Raw genomic sequence first — 17,718 nt, forward strand, 5'->3', positions numbered from 1 at the left:
AGAAATTGATTAGCTGACTTATTGATTGATAAGAATCTTATTGTTCATGAGGATTTGGTTCATTAACTCATTCACTGCCATTGACGGCTATAGACGTCAAAAATTCATTTGAACTATTTCTATTGGTTTAAAAAAAAAGCTACTTTTGTTAACAAGAGTATGAAAACCTAGAACAAAAATATTGTACGTTTAGAACAGATATAAAATGTGTGATTAATCGTGAGTGACTATTGAAGTCATGCGATTAATTACAATTCAACATTTTAATTGCCTGACGCTCCTAATTTTTAATAATCTTTAAAAAAAAAGAAGATTATTTTAAAAAATGTCTAGGTTTTCATATTCTTGTTAACACAAGTGGAAAAAAATGTTAAACTAATAGAAACAGTTCAAATAAATTTTTGACGTTTATAGGCATCAATGGCAGTGAATGAGTTAATTATGCCTTTAAGCAACAGACGTGAAACACAGTGCAGTACCTTGCTACAACCTGAAGAGGCGCTGCCTCTATTTACTCTCGTTGTCTTTGCGAGTTACTACAATTGACTTGATGATTCTAAACATTTACATGCAAAAATAAATAAATAAATAAATCAGAGATGGGACAAATACTTTCATGGCACGATATTTCTGTCATCCACAATTGATAGAAAAATCACATAAAAAAACAAAAAAACAATGGATTTTGATAATTAACAAGGGCCCAAGTGGGCAATGCTAACCTTTTAAATCAATAGTGCTCTTGCTTTGATACAGAACAAAAGATCTCTGAGGGTTTTGAAGATCGCTGACAGGAAATATGAAACAAACCTGCCGACCGGGCGACCTTAGCTGCCTGAAAGTTATTTCGCTTAAAAAATAAATCAATAGGGTTCCTTGGCTCTGATATCGGCCTACAAGTTTGATGGAACTTGCAGTCACCGAGAAAAGCGAGGGGGGGGGGGGGCTACCAGAAAAGATGAAAAATGAAACTAAAAGCACAGGTGAGTGAGTGGAAAGCGGGATGAAAGGGGAAACACATGACAAATGGCCTTAGACAAAAGGGGAGGGGGGGGGGTCATTTATAGACTGTCAGCTTGTAAAGTGCATCTGTGAGCTTGTTGCCATCAATAGCAGGGATTGTTCTTTGGGAGAGCAGGAAAAAGGGATTCCCTGCTGCCCTTTTTTTTTTTTCTTCCCAGATTCAGGGAAAGCTTCATTTCACAAAAGCCAGTGCCAAGCGATTAAAAATAAATCCTTGGCCTGGGCCGAGTGAGGAGAGCGCCAAGAAAGGCACAATGATGGAGAGCGGCTTTCAAGCGGAGGGGCGTCGTGTTATCAGGTAGCCCGAGACTGAAAGAGACCTGGAAGTGTCTGCCCTCATTAGGGAAACAAGTTTGTTCAGCCAGAAACACAGAGAGGACACTTCAGGAGCGCGGAGAGGAAGAGACAGCCTTGGAAACGGCTCGCTTTAGTCGGTGAACAAACCGGATGGATTTATCGGATTGCTTGATTCTGAACACAGCCGTAACCCAGTTTAAGAGGGTGTCAAGATGGCGGGAGGGAATTGTCAACGGTTACAAACGCTAGTCAGCACAAAAGACTCAGGGCTTCTGCTAGAGAAGCCAAACAGTCAGACAAAAAGCTACTACAACATCTGAACTTTATTTGGGGTTAATCGGATGCGCTTTAAACGGTGGCAGTTCTTTGTTAACTCGATGGATGGCTGGTTAGATTGGAACACATTCAAATCCCCAGTTGAATAGGGTGTGCACACTTGTGCAACCATATTATCTCAGTTGTTTACTTCCTCTCTTGAAAATATGTCATAAATAAAAACATGTACATGTTGCAGGTGACATTAGAATCTTTGTCAATATACAAACAATGGCGGAAAAAAGCTTTGAAATTATTTGGTCGAATTTTTTATAAAACCTGCCATTTGACCAGGGGTGTGTAGACTTTTTATATGCACTGTATTACAATATATAGCTAACTACTGCCCGTCTCTGAACATTAAGAATGAAGTATTTGGGTCACTAGAATAACGCTGTATTCTTATGGGTGCGAAAAAGTCATATTTTTCATTTCAGAAAGTACTGAAAAGTACTTGAAAAAAGTATTTCAAGAAAGTATGTCAAAAGTACTGAAACTACAGGAAGTAAGATTTAATCTGAACAGTAAAGCCTTTTATTCCCCCAAGAAAAAGTTTTTTTTTTCTATGAATGAAAAGAGAAATATTAGTGAATTAATGTGAATTAATTAGCACAATACTATGAGAATAAGAGTAATTGCAAGAAAAAAGACATTTTGGAATACTATGCAAACTCAAGTCATTATATTATAAGGATTTTTTACCCTTAGTTAAAAAATCTTATTAAGAAAAAAATTCTTTTTTAAAACACAATTTTAACATATGTGATTAAAGGCAGATTTGTGGGGAAAAAGTAGCATTTTTCTAGTTAGTCTTTTTTCATTTGATGAAATTTCATTTTAATTTCATATAATTCGTAATATTTTATTGTGACATCATTATTTTTTCAAATAAAAAAAAGTTATAATATAATATTATTGAGATCTGGAAAAAGTGGCATTTTCATAGTTATAAAGTCATTTTTTGGTTTCATAAGGAATTATACTTTTTTTTAGGTAGTGGAATTGATTAAAAAATAATCTCATAATCTTGCGAGGAAAAGTTAAAAAAAAATTGTTGGATTAATTTATTTTTATTTTTAACAGCTGTAGTTAAAACAAGAAAAAAATGGGCAGAGAGTAAAGTGGTAAATTTATGAGAGTAAAGTCATACTTCGAGATTTTTTTTTGGCATTCTATATAAATGAAGTTGCAATCTTATGAGATCTGACAGAAGTTGTATTGTTCACATGAGAATAAAGTATTTTTCTCAGAAGACGTCAGACTACTTTTATTCTTGCATAATGGCTAAGAATGTAAAGTAACAATATAGTGAATAAAGGTTTTAAAATGGCGACAGTTCGATCCTGTCGTCAATTAGTTCACTTCAACTTTATTTTCTGTTGAAAAAGTTGCCATGAAATCCGAACATCTCAGACTTCAACTATTGCCCCGAAACGGACTGCGTTTGATTTTTGGAGGTTCCGTTGATGTTTAACATGACGCTAAAGCACTATTTGATACTAAACCTTTAATCTTGTCGCCCAGCTGGCTGCACTCGTGCTCCGAGAAGTGCACGATGGGGGGAGGCGAGGGCGGCCGCAGGCGGTCTTCCTCCATCTTGCGCCGGTGCCGCTCTTCCCTGGCCATCATTCGCTGTCGGCACTCCCACTCGTAGAGATCGTCCCGGGCCTGGGCGAAGTCCACGTGGAGGCGGCCCGTGTCTTTTTTGTCGGTACTGGAGCCCAGACGGATGCGGTAACCTTGAGAGACAACAGACGAGACCACCACAGCTCAAAATGCGACGCCGTCAATCTTCCAATCCGACGTCGGGATGTTATTCAACGCCGTGTTGTCTGTCAGCGATTCAAATGCTTACCAAAAAATGCACATTAAGGTTTTGAGCAGATATTTGACAGTAAAAAAGCGACGGTGCCGAGCGAGGGTGTCGAAAAAAAATGAGACGGATTGAAATTGATGCCGTCGCGGTGACGCGGATGCTGTTGGAAGCCTCCATTTTGACAGCTGTGGACTTTTTTATAGTCCTTTCGATCGAGAGCGAGTCTCACCATTTTCTCAAAGATGCCTTCCGGCTTGCGTGTTTATCACAATTTACAAATGCATGAATTTTGGGGAACCGCACAGCTCGTCATCGCAGCGTTATCATTCCGCTGAGAATGAAACAGGAGACATGACAGTGAGCACAAGAGACTTAGTCCATATTTTGCGTGCCGTCCTCCTCACACGATACGGCTCATCTTCCATAAATCGTGTTTGGAACATTTGAGACTATTGATTGTTACTGTCAGCCACCATCTTCTTGGCTTCTTGGCTTCCTTTGTTTCATATTATTCATCCTTTCAAGCTTTCACATTTTCCTACGTCTCTTTAGATGTCCTTTCAAAATAAATGTCAATGAATGTTACCATCTAGGACATTACAGTAATTGTAGTTATTTTCAATATAAAAAAAAAAAGTGTCAATTAACAAAGAATTTATCAATTGAAAATTTTTATTATTTTCTCAGTAATTTTAAATGCTTTTCTCCTTTTTTCTATTTTTAAAGTTGACTTGATTCAATTTTTGAAAACACATAAAAAAGTAATAATTAAAAATAATGAAAATAAAAATTGGGAAGCCAAAACTTATAACTAAAAATTATAATAAGGAAAAAACAAACAAACAATTGAAGCAAACAAAGAAACAAAACTTAACATAATATTAATCAACAAAAGATATAAAGTAAGACAGCGAATGCCACTTTAATTGTTAGCAAATGAAATCGGCTGCCTTAAACTACACTATCTTAAAATACACCCGTTTGTGCTCATCTATGAAATTACCAACACCCGGTTTAACCGGCCTGCCTCTGTACAGATTTATGCTTTATGCCGTGCCGGATTCGCGTCGGTCACAAAAACAGCGTCCAAAGTGATTAGAGTGTATATAGTGAGGTATAGGGGGTGAGCAGAGGATGCATACAAAAGTGTGTGTTTATTTATAGAGTGTGTACAGAGGGTTGCTATGAGGAAGGTGTATACTGTATATGGCGTCTAGAAGGTGTAAGGAGATATTACAGAGGGTGAGTGTGGCAGACAATGGCAGACAAAGGGTGGATATAAAGTGTACAGAAGCGCATATAAAGTGTACAGTGGGCGTATATAAGGTGTACGGAGGATGTATGAAGAGGTATAGAGGGGATAATGAGGTGTTAACAGAAGGCCTGCACTTTTCTTTTTCTTTTTTTTAACAATGACATGATGTTAGTGATGACGTCAACTCTACACTTTACTTTGTCATTTACATTCAATTTTCACTCACGGTGACTCACAAGCTTTCAAAGTCCATTTTATGAACAACTTGTTGAAATGATTCAGAGCGTATTTTGGTCCGGGTGCCCTCCAACGTAACGCTGCGACGGTGCTACAGCGTGCGTGTGACTCACTCAATTCTCATCGCAAGAGACGTTGGTGGAGGTGGCGGTGGCGGGGGTTTGTCACGGGGCGGGGAGTGCGCAAACAGGAAAAGAAATGAGCTCCAGGTCGGGGGCTTAAAGTTAGGTCTGCCGCGCAATATAGCACCACTTCAATATTTCATGTCGGGAGATCTCAGAAGTGTTCGGGCTGAGGTGTGTGTGTGTGTGTGTGTGTGTGTGTGTGTGTGTGTGTGTGTGTGTGTGTGTGTTCAAACTACTGGCTAATACATGAACTGGATTTCCAACCACTATGTCAAAGTCACATGACCACACCCACAAAGAGGCTTATTTATTGCCACTTTCAAAAGCCCATTTAGCATGATGCTAGCAATCAATGCAAAACACCATAGACAGGCTTATGAATAGCATCTGTGTGGCAAGATATTTAACCACAAATGGTGCAGCACTTTTTTTTTTTTTGCTATAGGTATAGCGGGCATTTGCAGTTCTGGTAATAACAATTCTCCGCCCCAAAAAGAGGTACCTACACCATATGCAGTAATGACACCAATCAGAATGTTCTTTTCACGATCCAAAGTAAGCCAAAGTGCTGAAATGTGACGATCCCTCGGGTGACGTGTTTTCCATCATTTTCAACTTCCTTGAGCCAACGCTCCATGAATCACACGTCAATAGTTTTGGGTAAGACAGATGGCGTGGGATACTACAATACCCATGAGCCTCGGCTAGCGCTGCTGTGCAGAGGCAGGTGTGAATCAGCATTGCGGCAAATAGACTGTTTATATCCCAGCTGGTAATTCAGCATTCGCAGTCGCGGTAAGTAATGTGTGGTGTCATCCTTGCTGAATGTATTAAGACGCTCGGCCCGCAATCGGAAGTGATTCTTCTGAGTTGGTCATCATCAAGCAGACAACTGACCTTGACAACTGCAAAGAACACCAGCTGCCTATTAGTGGAAGGAGTTTATTTGAACGGAGGCCTTGATTTGTCCAAGCCTATTTTTAGCCATCCATCCATTTTCTTTAGTGCATGTCCGAATTCATTCATGTGATCATTCACTCCTATGGACAATTTCGAGCAATGATTCTCAAAAGTGTGGTACGAGTACCCCCTAGTGAAACGTGGGCTCCCTCTAGTGGTAGGTGTAGAAATCACCAAATTAAATCTTCATGCTATGCATGTTAAGGTGGTTGATTTTATTTGAAATTTAAAATGGTTTGTTTTCAAACATTTATTGAATATTCAGACAATTTGTTTAAAGTTTTATTTATCATTTAAGTACATTTTTTCCTATATTCGTGAGGATTTAGGTAACTTTTAAAGAGTATCTGTGTACATCTAGGGTTATTTAGATACATCTTAGAGAGTATTTCACAGATGTGAGAGTACGTAAATTACGAGTATTTCATGGATTTGTGTATTTCGGTAAAATTTTGTGTGCGTAATTCAAGTGTATTTAGGTAACTTATTGATTGTTCGTAGATTTAAGAATCGGTAACTTTAGGGTAGTGATGGACAAATGAAGCTTCAGGAAGCACTTGGGATACTTTTTGACTCTTCTAGATTACACTCTTGGTTTAAAGATGCAGTGGATATCAATTTCCATTGCACTAGCTTTTATCTTCAAGCCAACAGCACCACCTAGAGGAGTGAAAAAATATTGCAAGCGCTTCATGAAGCTTCATTTACCTATCACAACTTTAGGGAGTACTTGAGTACATATAGGAGTATTTTGCTTACTTTTAGAAAGTATTTCAGTATATTTAGGTAACTTTTAGAGAGTATTGCAGAAGATATAGGAAGATTTAGGCAACTTTTAAGAACTATCCGAGAACATCATGACGTTTTTAGATACATTTTAGGGATTATATCGCAGATTTTACAGTATTTAGATAACTTCTAACAAGTAAAGTAAAACAAGTAAAAATAAGGACTAGTATGGAAAAAATGAAAATAAACTGGGCAGTAGCTTTTGGAACCAACTTATTTGTACCTTTTCTATCCATCCAACAATTCCAAGGATCAAGAATTGTAATGTGCTTAGCTTGTTTTCTGGAGGACGGCCACTGCTAAATCTAACCCTGTCTCTATGTGTGGCACTTTTGTTACCATGACAACCAGGGTGGATCTAGGCAGTTGTGGCTAAGCAAGCTAGCCCAGAGTGAAAAAGTATATATATATATATATATATATATATATATATATATTTTTTTTTTAATCATTTGTCAATTAGTTGTGTACATCAGCATGTAGGACACGTGGCCCAACACAAATGACCTCCATTATTGTCTTAGTGGAGGTGTATATATGTAGCTTAACTCATTTGCTCCCCAAAACGTATAAATATGTTCTCTTTTAAATATGACCATGCTCCCAAAGACATATTTATATGTTTTTTAATGGTAGAGCATACAGAGGGCTTTGATGCAGCCTCTGAACTGAACAGAATGCTTGAAGCAATGGTAGTTATAACAAAAACGGCCAGCAGGTGGCAGCAGATTATAAGAGATCAACCAGGGCCATGTTGCAAAAAGCTCCTTCACCCACAAGTATGAAACTTAGCTATATTCTAATGCTAATTGCTGCAAAACGGAAACAGATAGAAACATACTTATTTACCTGATGAAAGAAGAGATTCTAATCTTTTTTTCCCGGTAGGTTCCATGTTTTTATAGCAATAGAACACAATATTCTGTAGGCCTTGCAAAATCAGTCAAAATCCAGTAAAACAGCCGGGAGCGAAGGGGGTTGCTTAAGTGATAATGGCTGGAAGTGAATGAGTTAAGTTGCAATCAACCATCAATTTTAGGGACGCACAGATACTAATAAAAGTAATGATACTGATGCAAGTGTTAGTGTCAGTACCAGACAATAAAATGGATGGCTAGATTACTCATGTGTCGCCAAAAATAGTTGGATTAGTTTTGAGGAAATGATGTTGTTCACACTTGAAGGCATCGTTATGGATTTTTTTTTCAAAAGGTCGGTGCAACGTTTTCATCAATCGATGGCAGGGGGGAAACAAAGGCGCTGAGAAATGTCCCTTACCGGACAGGAAGAGGGCCTTGTCCACCGTGAACTCCTCAGCGAATCGAATATGGCAGAAGTTCTTCTTGCTTTTGCGAATGGCCGTGATATCGCCGCACTGTCCAAACACCTCCATGATGAGCTGTTCGTTGGCGTTCTCGGGCAGGCCGCCGACAAACACCGTCTTACAACCCGGAGGGCGCTCTCGGGTTGCTGGAGGGGGGAGATCTGATGGTTGGAAAAAAAAGGTTGGACTGAAAACTGATGGGGATAGTAAACAAACACTTTTTTTTTTCCATTCACAGGAGTACGAATCAATGAATTATTCAATCCCAAGCAAGAACATTGTGTGAAGATTAAACAGTTGAGGCAACTTTCCGCAAGACAATAAAATCCGAGTCACAACAGTATTTGACTATTAAGAGCAGCGAAGGGAGCAATAGCGACAATTGAAAAATACTAAATAATTTAATACGTGCTTCAAACACCAACATCTGAATAATGTCTGTTCTATCAGGCTCAATAAAAAAAGATGTTTAAGTGCTACAATACATCAAACTGAAAGGGGGGTGGGGGGGGGGGTGATAGCAGACATTGTTATCCTGAAGAATAACACAAATCCATTAAGACGTTCAAGGAAACAACAAAAAGAGCAAAGAGCCAAGAATCTAAATGATCCAGTTCTCACTCCAACAAAAACTCACCGTCATCAAAAGCCCAATAAGTGATGATTTGAGCGCAACGGCTCCTTGATTGTATTTGATTAATACAACTAGTAAAGCATCCCATGCGTGAAAATCAACCAAGTTTCAGGCCCCCCCCTCCTCCGCATGGCAGCAATCACTTATCCAAAACAGACGAAAAGACGAGCGCTGACTCGATCCAATAGATCAGCCGCGCTCGGTGTGATTGGAGAAGTCGATGACAGCAGAATCGGATAATGAAAGGTACGTCAAGGATGCTTCTGTTTCCGTCGGAGACGCTCTGCCGCCTTTCAGACAATCTGATTTGAATACTGTTAAGAGGAACCCTTGATTCGCAAGTCGCAGTCAAGGCTGGCGCTTTTCATTTTGCATCATCGTGGACTGGGACAAAAAGACATTTGAAAGGATGGAAATGTGCTATTCTGTATATTGGAGGGCACCAAAACTAACAGCAGAGGCAAATAGGTTGCTCGTTGGTTGTCGCGTTCAAATATGCCGTAGGCAAAGCTCGCTCGGTTGATATGTTATAAAATACAGACAGAAAATCATTTCCCGAAAGGTTGAACACCAATTCGGCCATTTTCATCATAGACAGACCTTTGAATTTGGCTTTTGATTTATAAGAATGTTGCCAATTTGTCCGTTAACGTCTTGTCTGCAGACAAAAATAGCAAAACTGATACAGAGGGAAGCCAGATTTTTAAAAGAATCATTAGTTACAGACCGAACTGAACGTGATGGAAGTATAAGAGCTGTAACGTTTACACTGTTTAAATCGCGAGCATGTATCTAATTTAAACCTACGGCTGGTATTAAGTGTCTGATTGACTAAAAATCAACCTGTAACCGACATGTACTTATGGTTAACAAAAAACAAATCAATAAAATCATAAACTGTGGACGTGACGGGGAATGTTAGATTCTAGCCAATCAATAACGAAGGTGCTTCGTAAAAAAAAAGAAGAAAAAAAAGTGTTCTAAACTCTTTGTACTGTAAATTCAATTAAACTGGTGAGTCCAGCCACCAATCAAATGAAATCAAACACAGATGTTTGCAAACTTTTGCTATTTGTTACACTTTAGCAAGCAATTACATATTTCGAGTCTATGAAGTTTGACAGGCAGGTTTCCAGCAGCCCTCTAAACACTCTTGGATGTTTTTTTTTTAATTTCTTTATTGTGTTTGGATATATTTGAAAAGTAGGTGTTCTGTTGGGCTTTGCTTTTATTTTGTTTGGTTAAGTGGTGCTTTTTCAGAAAACGTTTCACATTTTAGGGAAATGCATTCAAAGAATATGTTCAGCCCTTAAAGGCAAAAGATACAACAAACCAGCTGTTGAATCTGTCTGGGAAAATGATAAATGGCTCTTCTTAAAGCATGCTTATGTCTCCCATTTCAGGCCGGTCTGAGTGTATACATGCAAAAAAATAAATAAAATAAATCGGTTTTCCATCCGCAGTCTTTGTGTGTTACTGGTCGCTAGCCAATTACTTGCAAGGAGGAGAATGTCCATCAGTCAGGGTGGAACCCGCCTCTCGCCTTAACTCAGCTGGGATCGGCTCCGGTTACTAATGAGAACAAGCGGTGGAGAAAACTGACAAATTAGGCCAATATGGAGGAGGCAAAAGGGTCTGGGCTAGACTGAGCAAAGGTGAGATGGAAGTGAAGGAGAAAGGAGATAATGCACATAGCGAGGCGATGGAGGAGGAAAATGAATCTCCGACGGTGGGAGGGGGAAGGGCTGCAGGTTTTAACGCTCAGCTAAAGGTCAGTCAGAGGGGACGCTGTGCGAGGCGTTAAGACGAAGGGGTGCCTCTGATGGAAGCCATATGCAATACTTTTACACCGACACCAAACACCTGAACGCAGTTAGCTTCACTGCTGCGGATTTACTAAACAGAGCCATCTTGTGCTTCCGCAGGCATTTTAACTCATTCACTGCCATTGACGGCTATAGACGTCAAAAATTCATTGAAACTATTTCTATAGGTTTAACATTTTTCTCCACTTTTGTTAACAAGAGTATGAAAACCTAGATTTTTTTTAATTGTAAATTTAGAACAGATAGAAAATTTGTGATTATTGAAGTCATGCGATTAATTACAATTTTAAAAAATTAATCACCTGACGCCCCTAATTTAAAAAAATATTTTCTTTAAAAAAATGTCTAGGTTTTCATACTCTTGTTAACAAAAGTGGGAAACAATGTTAAACTAATAGAAATAGTTAAAATGAATTTTTGACGTCTATAGCCGTCAATGGCAGTGAATGAGTTAAAAAAAAATTATACGATAACAAAACAGTGCAAAATTCCTCATATTGCGTTATGATTAAGGCCCACTGGTGCAGTCAAGGCAAACCGCTGCGCTCATATTTGATTTTCCTCACTTAATTTTGTGCTCACACACAGCCAACCCTCTTGACGACGTACATACGATATAATTACACGGCTCCTTCATCAGCGTTGCTCTAACTTATTATATCCTCAAATCTACCACTTATTTACAGCACAACTGTCAAACTCCTTTGCATCAAGGGCCTTTTCTGAGTTCAGGGTGTTCAACAGTACGTGTGCAACCACATTAATGTAAAAACACTATTACACTATGCTGCCTGTAGTGGATTATTTCATTCTATCTACTAACTGACGTTCACAAATGAAAGTGTCTTGTTGTGAGCAATCCTCTTTTTACAACCCAGATCCATTCCTAGTGAAGTAACCACAATTTGAACGGACTAGAAGTTGGAACGTGGCATAGTCTATCACTAACATAAACTAAAGTACTAGTGATGTTTTCGTTACAATAAAATATAAACATGTTTGCCAATGTAGCAAATTTGGGGTTTTGGTCAGGGTTCGTAAAAGGTTGAAAATATGTTCGGTTTTTCTTGTCGCTAAGAAATTTTGAACATGTTGTTTTTCGGCTTACAGCAATGTGTTATGCATGTTGCCAATGATGGCTGCACAGCACAAGAACAACAAATAGAGGTATTTTGTTCCTGAGTTATTTTCAGAAAATTTTATACTTAAAAAAGGATAAACATAATTTGCAAATAGAGGTAATTTTTCCACAAAATTTTTCAGAAAAATGTATGCATGAAAAGAAAAACAAACGTGTTTCACAAATATAGGTAATTTTTCTCCAAATTGTTTTCCGAAAATGTTTTGTGCAAAAATATTTCACAAAGTGGTAATTTTTCGATGATTTTTTCCAAGAAAATCTTCTGCATAAAAAAAAATAGAGGTAATTATTCTATAAAATAATTTAAGAAAATATTATGCGTAAACAGAACAACATAAACATATTTTGCAAATAGAGGTAATTTTCCTCCAAATTTTTTTCAGAAAATGTTTTGCGCAAAAATATTTCACAAAGTGGTAATTTTTTTCAGAAAATCATCTGCATAAATATAAATACATTTTGTTAACAAAGGTAATTTTTCTAAAAGATCATTTCAGAAAATTTTATGCGTAAAAAGAACAAACATATTTCGCAAATTGAGCAAATTTTACCACAAAATCTTTTTCATAAAATGTTATGTGCAAAAATAATATATTTCACAAATAGGTAATTTTAGCACCATTTTTTCTTCAGAAAAACGTATGTGTAAAAAGAGCACCATACATATATTTTCTGGTAAGTTTTCTATCTTTTCAGAAAATATGCATAACTCAAATTGTTCGTAAACAGCAACTGTTTGTAACTCAAAATTCCCATGTATTGATACTTGATGGTGGTGTCATTCTATCCCATAAAAATATCTGACAGGTTTGACACCCCGGGTAAATATTATATCATCTCCCCATTTCCGAGTCTTAAAGGTCACATTCCCCAGACACCCTCTGAGAATTCCTACTTTTCAATCTTAAGTAGGATGTTAAATCCATCCGGGATTTCCAGGAGGAATCCAGGACACATTCCTCCTGATACATCCCGACCGGTTCGTTTAAATGTTAAAAAGCTGCCATTCACTGGCGGGATGTCCCCAGATGAACTAAGACTCCGGCGCGACCCTCAATCATGAGCTCTGAGAGCGCAGAGATGAGAAAACGGGAATGACTTACAACAAAAGGTCTGGAGATCCGATTGAACCCCCGGCCGCCGCCGCCGCATGCATTTAAAGCACGGATCTACCAAAGTCAAATCATTCCGACCACGAGCCGTATATCGAGACTGTAACGCTTTATTATCGTCAATATACTACTCCCGCTGATTTGTGTGGGGTGTTTGCATATTCACAAGGGTTCTGATTTGCAAAATAGGACTCATTGATATTCAAGGAGAACAAAATTCCGCAGTCCCACCTTGAAATAAATGCTTGTAATAAGGAAAAGGTTTTCTGTGCGGTCTGCCAAGGTGACCCCAGATCGTCGACTTTAACGCTTTGTGATATTTGTGGACCAGCCTCATGTTAGAGCTGCTTTCCGAGCGGCTTGTCGCGAGACAGAATTCATTACTGCTTTATCTGAGTGAGGAGGCGTGTAAAGGTGAGAGCTAAATAAAGACCGGTATGCAGAAATACAGACAAAATTCACAAACTGATGCAAACCGGATGGAAATAAGTGGTGTAGATTCCCAGAGCATAAAAATGGACACAAAACATTGTGGAGCGAACACACGATAAATTATACCATCAAATATTGTTAACTCATTCACTCGCAGCCATTTTCGCTGAAGCAATCCCCTTCACTCCCGGCTGTTTTACTGGATTTTGACAGATTTTGCGAGGCCCACGGAATATTCTGTTCTATTGCTATAAAAACATGGAATCTACCCCCCAAAAAAGAGATTAGAGCCTCTTCTTTCATCAGGAAAAAAGTATATTTTTATCTGTTTCCATTTTGCAGCAATTAGCATTAGAATACAGCTAAGTTTCATCATTATTCACAAATCTGTTTTAAATTGTGGGGAAATCAGCTTGTTTTCAACATAGCCCTGGTTGATCTCTTATACTCTGCTGCCACCTGTTGGCCATTTTTGTAATAACTACCATTGCTTTAAGCGACCTCTTCAGGTCAGAAGCTACATCAAAGCCTTCTGTATGCTCTAGCATAAAACAAAACAAAAAACGTATAAATACGTCTTTGGGACACTAAACATTTGAAATAGAACGTATCTATACGTTTTTGGGAGCAAATGAGTTAAAAAGCTCTTTCCTCCAGTGTTTTCAACAGGTTTGTGAATAATGATGAAATTTAGCTATATTCTAATGCTAATTGCTGCAAAATGGAAAGAGATAGAAATATACTTTTTTTCCGCTAATGAAAGAAGAGACTCTAATCTTCTGGTAGGTCTTTTGGTAGGTTTCATGTTTTTATAGCAATAGAACACAATAATCTGTGGGCCTTGCAAAATCAGTCAAAATCCAGTAAAACAGCCGGGAGCGAAGGGGGTTGCTTCAGTGAAAATGGCCGGGAGTAAATGAGTGAATAAACACGACAAAAGCCGTACTGAATCAAATCGAATCGTTCCACTTGAAAATGTACCATTCATGTATCGTATCGAGAAACATATCGAATACAATAGAACAACAAATAATGAGCCGTCCTTCATTTGCATTTTAAAAAGCATCCGTGCAGGCTTAAGAGTTAAATTGCGAGCCAAAACTTTCTTGACGAAAATCAACCCTATCATCTGTTTCTTCAGATGTCGGCTTCTTTCGTCTGCTCGCCGGGAGATTAAGTGCTTTACGTGACATATTGTGAGATGTGAGGCGGGAACGCAAGAAGAAAGGAGGAGGAAAAATAGAAAATGGGACCAAAAAAATAAATAAAATTCATAATCAGAGCCATAAATAAAACCACAAAGGTCAAAAATAGACTCTGGCTTGAGGCACAAGCACATTTTGTGAGTTTTTAAAGTGATCCAAGCATATTCAAGTGAAATCACCTTTTTCCCACCACGCTACAGTATACTTCCAAAAGCAGTTCACCATTGCCACTATGTGTGTATTTAGCTAAGCTTCCCAATGTGACGCTATCAGGAGCTTTTATCTCCTTGAAGACAACAATAAGAAGTCCCGATGAGCAAACGTTTCTTCTGAAAATGGAGGCAAGGTACCACACCAGTGACAGCGCCGGCGTTGTGACTCGCAGTAATTGGGGAGGTGGAAGGGAGATAAATAGCGCTTCGCACTTGTAGTCTGAATAAACAAATGTGACCTGAAAATATCACAGGCTTGCTTTTGTGCGCGACTGTGAACCCTCATTATGGGCTGACTTGATGCTAAAAAGAACAGCAGCACAAGTTTTATTGCTTAGGAAAAAAACGGTTCAAGTCAGAACTGAAGCCATTTTCTTTTTTTTTTAATGACTAAATATTCACTCACATCCACACAAAAGGTTTTCAACTGGGGCGTATAAAATGGCATTTGCAAAAAGTAAAATACAAAACAAGATTAAATATCTGACATCGAAAAAGATTTTTCTCAGCAAATTTTTAAAAGCCAAGTTGCTTTTTTTCTTTCAAAAAATCTGTCAAAATTAATCGATTAATCGACAAGTAATTGATTATCTAATAATCAACAACTATTTTAATAATCACGTAATCGCTTGGAGCCATTTTTTTATTTAAAATTGTCAAAATCCTCAGATTTCAGCATATCAACAGTAATTGTTCACTGATTTCTGATTATCTTATGTGTTGAATCAAAATAAGACATTTGCAAACATCTGTTTTTAGTTTGGAAAACAATGACAGAACCGGTAACACAGTACAACATTATTTAAAAAAAAAAATCACTATTCAAATACAAAGTACGAAATAAATACCAATCATTGGTTAAAAAAGTAATTTTGTTATTCACTTTGATGCAAAATGCAAATGAATCCGATTAGTCGATTAATCGATTGAATAATCGATAGATTAATCTATTCTAATAATGTTCTACAGTGACAGCACTATTTATAATACACTCTGATGCAAAATGAAAGTAAATCTGTAGATGAAGTGATTCTAAAAATATTTGATACTATTTGTAATACACTAATGCAAAATGAAAATGACTCCGATTAGTTGATTAAATCATCGATAGATTATCCATCCATTTTCTTAACCGCTTATTCCTCGCTAGGGTCGCGGGGGTGCTGGAGCCTATCCCAGCTGGCTTCGGGCAGTAGCGGGGCACACCCAGAACTGGTTGTCAGCCAATCGCAGATAGAATCGATAGATTAATCGATTCTAAAAATATTCAATAGTGACAGCACTAATAATAAAATGACAAGTGGAAGAGTGTAGCGGTGCAGTAAGGTTCTAACCGGACTTACTGGGGTTGGGGGGGAAGAGGGTGCAGCTCTTGCAGTGGATGATCTCCTTGATGACGGGCACGTCGTGCGACAGGGGCGCGGCCACCATGCCCAGGCCGGGCATCAACGGGTTGATGGGCGTGATGCCGGCCATCATCCCGAGGTTGGGGTCAAAGTCTGGGCAGGAAGGAAGACGCTGGCGTCAGCTCTTGAGCAATTCCTCACACAGTGACACTTCATCATATATTGATCAGATTTGTCCCCACAAGTTAAAAAATTCATTGCGAATCGATTGTGCGGTTAGTCGCATTCATGACTAAATAATGCTGTAAACAATATACATTATTAAAATGTTAGCTAGGCGAGTCCCTCGTGTGACACCTTTCACCGTTGCTGTTGGGAGTTCTATTTCCTCCGGCGTAAACGACAACCACGATAATAAACACGATGAGTTGTTAATACAAGGTCTCTTTGAATAAATTGAGCAGTACCATTTTTTAACAGGCAAGATTTTAACTCCTAAGATTGTGCTCAATGCTTCGACCATCCGTCCCGTGGCCATTTTGGGACCTCTTCAAATAAGCTTATTCGGTACGACATCATCAACTTCCAACAAATCATTTGTATTTTTATTTTATGCATTATTGTACAATACAATGTATTTTGTTTAAATCAATAAAGGCATATTTTACACAGTGTTGACTAATTTAATACAATATAACCTATTTTACTAAATTATTAAAAAGATTTGAGAAAATCCATCAAATTTCTATTTAAAAGTATAATCATTTTGCATATTATACATATTATGTTTATAAATTTTAGAGATGTGAGAGTACCAATACCAGGTATCGGTACTTGCAATGTCGTTCGTCCTCTTGTGGCCATTTTACAATCAGGAACTACAAATTAGAAATGCGAAGAATAGAAAATTGACATTCATGCAGTTTTAAGGAAAAATGTTATTTTCAGATATATAAGTTTATAAAATGATCTGTCATTGTTTTTTGAGGGCAATCTTTTATGTATCAAAAGTACTGGTGGTACCGGTACTTGGTATCGGTGTCTGTGATACAACAGTTGAGTACTGGTATCAGTCTGAAAAAAAAGTACTTTACATTTGATTAGATCAAAAATATTTGATTACATGCACATAAAATGTGTTTTGGTTAGAAATATTTCTTTAAATGTTAATAATTTAGATTTTTTTTAATTTAAATCAATAAAGGCATATTTTACAGATTATGTTTATTAATTTTGCACATAAAATGTATTTTGGTTTGAAATATTTCTTCAAATGTTATTAATAATTTAGATTTTTTTATTTAAATCAATAAAGGCATATTTTACAGATTATTTTTATTAATTTATTATTTCTATTCATTATTTGAATGTTATGAATCATTTAGAATTTTTCTATTTAGATCAATAAAGGCATATTTTACACAGCGTTTACTAAATTAATACAATATAACGTATTTTATTAAACAAAAAATATTTGTGAAGTTTGAAAAACCATCACATTTCTACTAAAAAGTGTCATCATTTTGCATATTTTACAGATGATGTTTATTTATTTTGCATATAAAATGTATTTTGGTTTGAAATATTTCTTTAAATGTTATGAATAATTTAGAAATGTTTATTTAAATCAATAAAGGTATTTTTATTTTTATGAATTCAATACAATATA

The 17,718-nt window shown here is 37.4% G+C and overlaps 1 protein-coding gene across 9 annotated transcripts in view; it reads right to left on the bottom strand.

Annotated features, from left to right (window-relative positions):
• The window catches only part of enox2 (ecto-NOX disulfide-thiol exchanger 2), a 164,608-nt gene that overhangs the window by 26,749 nt on the left and 120,141 nt on the right, over window positions 1–17,718 (bottom strand). For all 9 annotated transcript variants that reach the window (XM_086085302.1, XM_086085300.1, XM_086085304.1 and 6 more), the window contains 3 exons: window positions 16,047–16,202; window positions 8,096–8,302; window positions 3,141–3,374 (listed from right to left, as the gene is read on the bottom strand). In XM_086085302.1, the coding sequence (XP_085941428.1) occupies window positions 3,141–3,374; window positions 8,096–8,302; window positions 16,047–16,202 (597 nt within the window). The remainder of the gene's footprint in view (window positions 1–3,140; window positions 3,375–8,095; window positions 8,303–16,046; window positions 16,203–17,718) is intronic.

Source organism: Leptonotus elevatus, chromosome 9 (genome assembly GCF_054856555.1).
Source record: "Leptonotus elevatus isolate MCC_2025b chromosome 9, RoL_Lele_1.0, whole genome shotgun sequence".
Taxonomy (NCBI): domain Eukaryota; kingdom Metazoa; phylum Chordata; class Actinopteri; order Syngnathiformes; family Syngnathidae; genus Leptonotus; species Leptonotus elevatus.